At 42.2% G+C, this 9272-nt stretch overlaps 1 protein-coding gene across 6 annotated transcripts in view; it reads left to right on the forward strand.

Annotated features, from left to right (window-relative positions):
• The window catches only part of Cd47 (CD47 molecule), a 56755-nt gene extending 55300 nt beyond the window's left edge, over positions 1 to 1455 (forward strand). For 5 of the 6 annotated variants that reach the window (XM_021185141.2, XM_021185142.2, XM_021185144.2 and 2 more), the window contains one exon: positions 633 to 855. In XM_021185141.2, the coding sequence (XP_021040800.1) occupies positions 633 to 637 (5 nt within the window). In that variant the 3' untranslated portion in view covers positions 638 to 855. Of the gene's footprint in view, positions 1 to 632 lie in introns of all 6 variants that reach the window. The other variant, XM_021185143.2, reaches the window with a different exon arrangement.
• The last annotated feature ends 7817 nt before the right edge of the window (positions 1456 to 9272 follow it).

Consider the following 9272-nt stretch of genomic DNA (forward strand, 5'->3'; position numbering starts at 1 on the left):
GACAGGGTTTCTCTGTATAGCCTTGGCTGTCCTGGAACTCACTCTGTAGACCAGGCTGGCCTCGAACTCAGAAATCCACCTGCCTCTGCCTCTGGAGCGCTGTGATTAAAGGCATGCGCCACCACTCCCAGCGACACAGTTTGGTTTTTATATGTTTGTTACGGGCTGTGTCTTTTGATGTCCACGCTGGACTCACGGCATACAGATCCCCCTGAGCAAAGTTCAGGGCACCTTCCCAAGAACTTCCTCTTTACCTATGCCGGATCGCGTGTCTGTTTCACTTCTATTAACCGAATGCTGTAAACCTAAATTGAACATGGTAGAATATTATTCTTGGATCAATAACTTCTGCTTTGAAAAATCAACATCTCATGCCTTGTGTTGAGCTTACCCAGCAAATCAAGGTTATCAGTCTGTGTTGATTTTATTTTCCCATGCCATTGGCATTTTACTTACCAAACTGAAAAGGCTAATGATTTGCCTGATTTCTGTCTGTGACCTTTACAGATACATTTTCATTATTTTTGATAGAATATATCTCAAATAGTTTCAAGCTTTAGCAACAGATCATGTCTCAATGCATAGGAAGTGGACGTGAGTAGTGACGAAATGTTGATGTTTCTGTTTTCCAGAATAGGTGAAGGGAAGTGACGGACTGTAACTTGGAAGTCAGAAATGGAAGAATACAGTTGTCTAAGCACCAGAGCCTTCACGACTCGCAGCTGGAAGGAACAGACAACAGTAACTGACTTCCATCCAGGAAAACATGTCACATAAATGATTACTAAGTTTATATTCAAAGCAGCTGTAATTTACATAATAAAAAAATACGACGTGCTGTGTAACCAATTGGAATCCCATTTTTCTATTGTTTCTACTCAACTAGGGGCAAACGTTTCAGGGGCAACTTCCAAGAATGATGCTTGTTAGATCCTGGAGTCTCTGAACACTGAGTTTAAATCGATTCCGAGTGAGACTCGCCAAGCACTAACCTGAGGGTTAGTTACCCAGAGATACCTACGAAAAACAGTGGTATCCAGCAAGCCTTAGTAAACTCAGGTTGCCAGCAGCATTGCCACTTCCGCTGCTAGCTGAATAACAAGACTGCCACTTCTGGGTCATAGTGATAGAGACTGAAGTAGAAAAACGAATGTGGTTGGGCAGATCCTGTGTGGCCCCTCTGTGTGCTATGATATTGATGGCACTGGTGTCTTCATTCTTGGGGGTTGCCATCATTCACACACACACTCCCCTTTGACATATAGTGCACCCCAGTTTTGAATACTTTTTTTGCACCCTGTCTCGTCCTGCTACTTTGATTTGCGTTATGAGATATATATATATATATAATACCTTTTCTCCTCTTTAAACATGGTCCTGTGACCCAATAGTCAGTTGCAGAAAGGAGCCAGACTTATTCTCAAAGCACTGTGCTCAAACTCTTCAGAAAAAAAGAAAAATGAAAAAAAAAAAAAAGCTATGGTTGTAACATATGTATTCCAGACCTCTGGTTTAAAGGCAAAAAAAGAAAAAGAAAAAAAAATCTACAGTGTTTCTTCTCATGTTTTCTGATCAGAGGCATGACAAAGCAAGACTGAAATCTGAACTGTGTCTCCTGCATGGCAACACGTGTCTCCCTCAGGCCCTCACAAGGCCCGGGGAGGGGGTTCTACGCCTCTTGTCTCTTTGTTGCATGCTGAACACTCATTGCCTTCCTACTGTATCCTGCCTCCTGCAGCCTCCCTCCTCCTCCTCCTCCTCCTCTTCCTCCTCCTCCAAGTTTGAAAGGTAAAACAAAACTACCACATTCCCTACCCAGTTAGAAGAAAACCACCGTCCTGACAGTTGTGATAGCATGGAGTACTTTTAGATTATTAGCACCTGTTTTTACCTCGTTTGTGGGCGTGTTTGTATGTGCACATGTATAAAGTCGGCACATGCACCTCTGTATGGGCGAAAGCACGGCATCTACAGAAGAGCAGATGCCAACTTTGTGCTTTTAGTGAATACATTAAAAAAAAAAAAAAAACAACGGTCCTTATTGAGTGGAATTCTATTTGATGCAAATATTTGAGCTCTTTAAGACTTTAAAACTAGATAATGTGCCAAGCTTTTAGGACTGCTCACCAGTGCCCTCTGAAGAAACACCAGTACTTTCTCCTGTTTGTGTAATAAAGGCATATTTGTACTTGTGTTTGCATCACTAATGGTTATTTCTTCTTAGTCCACTGAATGTTTCCATGTGCCTCTCGTATGCCAAACTTTTTGTCATCTTTCATGTGGGGACCAAATGGTTTGTCCGTGGCAAACCTAAATCTATGACCTGCTGAGGCCTCTCAGAAAACTGACCAAGATAGTGCTTCTCAAAGAAAAGTAGGTTCCCTCCCTGGTTTTGTAGCTGTCGCCAATCTTAGCGTAATTCGGAGGAGCTGGATGCCTTTATATAAATCTGATGGCTCCTGATGCTTTTAGTTCTCCTGAAAATATTTCCACTCGGATCATATTGTTGATGACTTAAACAAAGTTTTGATGAAGAGAGCAAAAAAAAAAAAAATGCAGATGGATTTGGAACAGTTTCAGGTTTTTTTTTTTTTTTTCTTCTTCTTCTGTTCTTTGTTAGAAAAGTCAGGTGTGAAAATCTTTATAGTCAAATTTTTTTACGAACTAAAGTTGTACCTTTTAATATGTAGTCAACGCCCCTCTGCTCGGGGTTCAGTTTTGGGTCCTAACCAGCTGTCATGTTCTCTATGCTGCCTACCACTTGAGGCACTGAGTGCCCTAGACAGTCCCATCGGTGGTAGCCAGGGAAACGAAAGACGACTCAACTCTTGCTCCTAATAATCAGCTCTCTGTATAAAGGATGGCAGCATTAAGAGTCCTCCTGCCTGGGCATTATTGGGCCAGCTCACCCTCTTTAAATCAAACCTGCAGTGGCTTCCAGTTCTCGTCCCATCAGATTTAAATTGCTAACAGTATGGTGGACACCACGCATCTGTTTTGTCCCACAATGCACTTTTCTCTCCCAAATCCCGATTTCTGCTGTCATAGCCTCTATTCAATTTTTATTTATTGTCTGCCCTCCACTTATACAATCGTAGAGAGCAATGCCATTTGTCACTTTCTGCAACAGTTTTTCGAGCCTTTATGGCTGAATCCCATTTTTCTTCTCTTTCAAACTGTTTGCTCCAGTGCTCCTCCCGCACGGCTGTCCGTACAGTCATCCCATCCAGCTGGGGGCCTCTTTCGTCTCTCACCCTTCCTGGTGCTTCGTGGATCTCTGCTTACCTCTGTGGGTTTTTTTTTTTTTTTGACTTATTCTTCTCACTGGAGTTTAAGATTACTTCCACAGCGAAAGCGCTGCCTCCCTTTTCTGCCCGCAGTGTTCTGCGTACTTTAGATACTACTCAGTGCTGACATTTGACGGCAAAAGTTGCCTGCACTTAAATTTCTCTTTTTAATAGGGTGAACTAGAGTTGGACTTTTTTCTCTTTTCTTTCTTTCTTTCTTTCTTCTTTCTTTCTTTCTTTCTTTCTTTCTTTCTTTCTTTCTTTCTTTCTTTCTTTCTTTCTTCGTTTGAAAAAATCTCACAGGCTTTGAGAACTATAAAAGGTGACAGTTCACCTGAAAATCACAGGTCTGGTCTGTTTAAATCGTTGAGAAATATCCGATTAAAAGTCTTGGGGCTGTGTCCTAATAGGCTCTCTTTCAGGACGTTGTAGTCAATAGAGTGGCTGAACCATTCTTGAGTTTGTAAAGCTCAAGACTGAGGCACCCATTCTGCTATTATCGCGTTAGTAAGAGTGCAGCTGTATATCATTGTCTAGGTTTATCTTGTCCTACAGTGGGTATTCAAATCTGGCCACCAGAGGATATGTGTAAATATAAGCACCTGTGTTTGCCTGTTGTTGAGAACTGGAGGGAAAACAAAAAATTGTCTGGCAACCCTTTGCCTTTTTACCGTAATTAATTGACAGTTTATTTAGAGATAAGAGTTTTCAAAAATCTCTTAACTGCCACAACCCACAGGGGGTCTTGTTTTGCCATCTTCAGTGGCTCACAGAGATGATCCAAGTTAACTTGAAAGAGATGAGCAGTAGCCAGGAAATTGTCCTGCCTTTAACTCTGGCTGTCCTTAATTATGACTGTTTAATGCTGAATTTTCCATCCGTCCAGTGATTGAGGGTAAAGAAAAGGCATTTTTAAATAAGTATTTCTGTAAAACGGCATCGGTGGGATCTTCTGTGTTGCTATCACGGATGAAAGAGGGAAACATTTCTTATTTTTATTAAACAGAGCATTATTTACAGAAAGCCATTGTTGAGAATTAGTTCCCACATCATATAAATATCCATTAACCATTCTAAATTGTAAGAGAACTCCAGTGTTGCTATGTACAAGGAACTCTCCTGGGGGGCCTTTTTTTGCATAGCAATTAAAGGTATGCTATTTGTCAGTAGCCATTTTTTGCAGTGATTTAAAGACCAAAGTTGTTTTACAGCTGTGTTACCCTTAAAGGTTTTTTTTTTTTTTTATGTATTAAATCAATTTATCACTGTTTGAAGCTTTGAATACCTGCAATCTTTGCCAAGATACTTTTTTATTTAAAAAAATAACTGTGTAAATATTACCCTGTAATATTATATATACTTAATAAAACATTTTAAGCTATTTTGTTGGGTTATTTCTGTTGCTGCGACGGCCAACCACAAGCACATTTCTGAGAAATTTGTTTTTTTAATATATTTTTCAAGTCTTCAAAAATTCTTTGTAAAGGAGAGGGTGATTTTCAAAAAGAATTTTTACTTAATAGTTTAAATGTATTCACTATTATGACTCTTAGAATTTTAATGAGAGATTGAAACATAGGCAGTGCTGTTATAGGTAACATTTCATAATTTTTCCCCCCAGTAGAGAATAAACACAAGAAAACAGATGTTCTGGGTCCTAGTCCTGACAGTACTGCTCCCTAGCAAAAGACCCTGGCAAAGCCCTTAACCTGTGGCTCTGAAGGGTGAGGTTAGCCTCTGCCCAAACTGAAATGTATGGTTCTCCATTTTAATATGCCTTTGATTAGGCCACTTTGACTACAGTTAAAGAAAAGTCAGACCTGAGGTGGGGAACATGTAGATCTTTTGGTCAACGTCATCTGAAAATTCAGCTGTTACAGCTCGAGTCTGGCCTCTGAGAAAGTCAAGGAGTTGGGGTCCTGTCCTACCAGTTTACAGCTTTTCTGTTTGTGGCCCCTGCCTTCCTTGTTCCATCTGACACTTAAAGACCTCACACAGAAAGTAGAAAGGAATGGACATGCCCATTACGAGTCTCACTGCCTTGATGCATAGCTTGACAGAAGCAATCTAAGGAAGAAAGTGCTGACTTTGGCTCACGGTCTGAGGTTTACAGCCCATCAGGCTGGAGAAGTCATGGCGCCATGGTTTTGAGGCAGCTGACATAGTGTATCCACAGTCAGGAAGCAGAGATAAAAATGAGTGTATGCTATTGCTTAACTTCTTTTCTCCTTAAATGCCATCCAGCACTTAGGGTGGGTCTTTCCATCTCACCCTAATCTAGATGGTCCCTCAGAGACATGCCTGGAGGCTTGTCTACTGGATGCTGTTAGAGCTTGCCAAACTGGTATTATTAGTGACAGCAGTATACATGTCTCCAAGCCACTGAGGCCAAGCATTTCTTGCTCTGACTTGTCCAGACCCACCTCTTCATCTAGCCTGGAACAGAAGTTGTGGGCTGTATCCCCGGTGCATTAACCCAGCTGGGAGTTGGCGAATAGAGGGCAAAGTCTCTTGAATCAGAACTGGATAGGCAGGAGACCATTGAAGTCATTAGATTTGAGAAACGGGTTCCCAGGCAGTGCCACATCCCTCCAGGTCCTTCTTACAAGGCTACATTGCATGTGCGTGATTGTCGACCGTTTCAATGGAAAACAATACTTGGCAGCAGAGTACCACCTTGTTCCCTACATCATAGGCTATTTAATTTTTATGCACTTAGGAGGACTTTCACTCCCAGCAGGAGTGACTAATGGAATTCCGAGAGCATTTAATGGCCTGCCTCCTCACTGGAAGCTGCTTGGTGTGGTACAGAACTGTACTCAACCTGATTAGGACTCCCACTGAGGTAGAGGTTTCAAGTGCAACTGGCTACCGCTTTCCCATGGCACCTTTCCACCCAAGATCTCACTCAGGTTTGAAAACTTTACAAAACCATGGATTAGGGTAAGATCTGAAGTTACCCATTTAGCAGTGTTTGCCTTATGGCAACTCACCCAGCAGGCTGTTTGTAAGCTTTAGATTCAGGTACTCACCCACCACAGCAGAGGGGAGTGAAGTATTTAACCTGAAGGCATGGATAATTGGGCTGCTTACTTAACATTGAGGACAGCCCTATAGACCACATAGAAGTGATCAGAACTCGAGTTGGGAGTCGGTTGTGTACATATTTAGTTATTTGATGAGACGGCAACCCGCCCTTCCTCTTTGCATCCTTCTTCCAAACACCAGGCATGTGTGCACAAGTGTGATCTCATGCACACACACACACACACACACACATACACACACCACACCACAAACACCATACATACATAAACACACACACACACACACACACCACATCACACCATAAACACCATACACGCACACAAACACCACATCACACACACAAACACACACACTTAGTTCTTTGATACAGAATCTCACTCTCAAACTTGCTATGTAAACCAGGCTTGTCTCAACCCTCATGATCGTCCTGCTTCAGCCTCCCAAGTGCTAGAATTGAGTACCAGCACCCAGCTAATTACAATAGATTTCTTTCCAATTGTCATAGGCACCTGAGAAATCTCTCCAGGTTAACATGAAAGCCTAGACACTACCAGGCTTTCTAAATAGAGGGTAAGAGAACTCATATATTTCTAAGAGTAGGTCAGTATACAAGCACCCCTCTATGGGAATAGCTACCCCATCACCTTAGGCAACAGTCTTGTGTGGGCTGGCCTCTAACTTTCTAGACAGCTCTTTCTGGATTTCATATGCTCTACAGGGAGTCCACTCCCACCTCAAATGGGTGTTTTTAGAAGGTGTTGTTCATTAGCCTCCCATTTGCAAGTTAGCAGAAGCATTTGGTTACCTGAAGAAACCTTTTCTCACTCCAGTGTTATCAAGTGTTCCTCTCACAGATGTATGGGCTGAATATGTACGGTATGTATGTGTGTGTGTGTGCATATATATGTGTGTGTGTATATATATATATATATATATATATATATACCTTTAGTTTGATAATCATGGATTCAGTAGTGCCATGTCTTTTATCATATGCATATTGATGGAAGTGGTTCTAGTAGCAACTAGTGCTAAATGTCAGAGAACAGACTCTCCTGGATCGGCCTTCAGATGCAAGTCCAGTAAACTTCTTCTCACCTACGATGTGCAAAGTCCTAGGGTTTAATTCAAAAGTTTCCTGGATCCTAAGTGTGCATATTTTGAAACTCCCAAAAGTAATAATTTTGTGCATATTCATTTCTATTCAAAGAAAACTACCCAATAAACTAGTTTTATGCTTTTAAGCCCATTGATACTGCAACATTTAGTTGTCTAAAACAATTGTGCATTGAAATTATGCAGTTTTTTCCACTTACATGTTTTTTTTTAAACCACAGATCTAGAAAAATTGAATATTTTTGAAATCGTGTGCCCTGGAATAGTGTTTAATATGTATTTACATTCTTTGAGAGAAACAACCAACTAAAGGATTTGACTGGCGTTTTTGGCCACATCCTATTCTGTGGCTTCTGGATACAATTAATTTCTTTCTTGTGTGAGTAGACTAGTTAGGGTTACTATTACTGTGATAAACACACAAAGGCCAAAGCAACTTGGGGAGAAAAAGGTTTACTTAGCTTAGTTTCCGAAGTTCATCATCAATGGAAGTCAGGACAGAAACTCAAACAGGGCAGGAACCTGGAGGCAGGAGCTGATGCAGAGGCCATGGAGGGTGCTGCTTATTCCTGGCTTATTCTTCAAGGTTTACTCAGCCTGTTTTCTTATAAAATCCATGACCACCATGTTGGGATGATCCCCAAATACTGTATTTACTGGCTATGAAAAGTGTGTTCTCAATTGTTGATTGCTGGGCCGGCCAGCCCTGGCTAGTAGATTGTTGCTTCCTCATCAGCCCAAAAAGAAGGGCAAGCTGCCCTGGGGAAAGTCATGTAGCCCCCAATGCCAACTGGATGAGTACGGAGTGTGGCTTTTGCATAGTAAAAAGCTGGCAGCTGGAGCCGGGGCAGAAGGACCAGCAGAAAGACCAACCAGGGAAAGAGCAAACCCAGATAGACAGAAGGAAGACCAGGATGGAGCAGGGAGGCAGAGCTTTGAGAAGCACATGGGGGAACACAATGGCAGAGAAGTCTGGGTTAAGTTAGAAGCTAGCTAAGAGACTGCCCCCGACCCCTGTAAACAGACCAACAGCTTTATACTCTACAGATGTCTCCATGGAAAATGCCCAGGGATGACCCCACCCACAATGGGCTAGGCCCTTTCCCATCTCTCACTGGTTAAGAAAATGCCTTATAGCTGGATCTTCTGGAGGTTATTTTCTTAACTGAGGTTTTCTCCTTTCCGATGACTTTAGCTTATAGTCAAGTTGACATCAACTAGCCAGCATAAGCAGGTTCAGTAGGGAAAACAGAAAGACCAACTGGGGTTCTCATAAGCATTCAATCCTCATAATAAGGCCTGAGAACATCGTCTTCCTGGGATGCTGAGTCCCCAGGGAGGCTACTCATCTGCCTTCACGTGTCTTCATGTGGCCTGTGTCGCCACTCACGGTTTCTTTGTGTGAGTCCCTGTTGTTCCTCAGAGGACAGGACAGTGACTTCCCAGGATTAGCGCCACACTGGAGATGAGTAGATGGATATGGAGAGAGCAGAGCTGTGCCCAGTGACACCCCTATGCCAAGCCTCCTTCAGTCCTGATCCGTGCAACTGAGACATAGAGGTTGGGAGAGTAATTTATGAACAGTTGCTTTTTGTGTTTCCCCTGAGAAACAAAGCCTCCACGGTTTCACCCTCTATAGGAAACAAATTTGTTTTGTAATGAAATGAAGACAAGATTCCTGGTTTCACACTTTCTAGGGCCATAGATGCTGTCTAGATCAATCCACCTTGTTCCTCCTGGGCATTTTCATTCTTCCAGCTGGAGATTAAAAAGAAGGGATGGCCTCTCTAGGCAAAAAGGGAGAGATCAGCATGCATTTTC

The sequence above is a fragment of the Mus caroli genome, chromosome 16 (genome assembly GCF_900094665.2).
Source record: "Mus caroli chromosome 16, CAROLI_EIJ_v1.1, whole genome shotgun sequence".
NCBI lineage: Eukaryota > Metazoa > Chordata > Mammalia > Rodentia > Muridae > Mus > Mus caroli.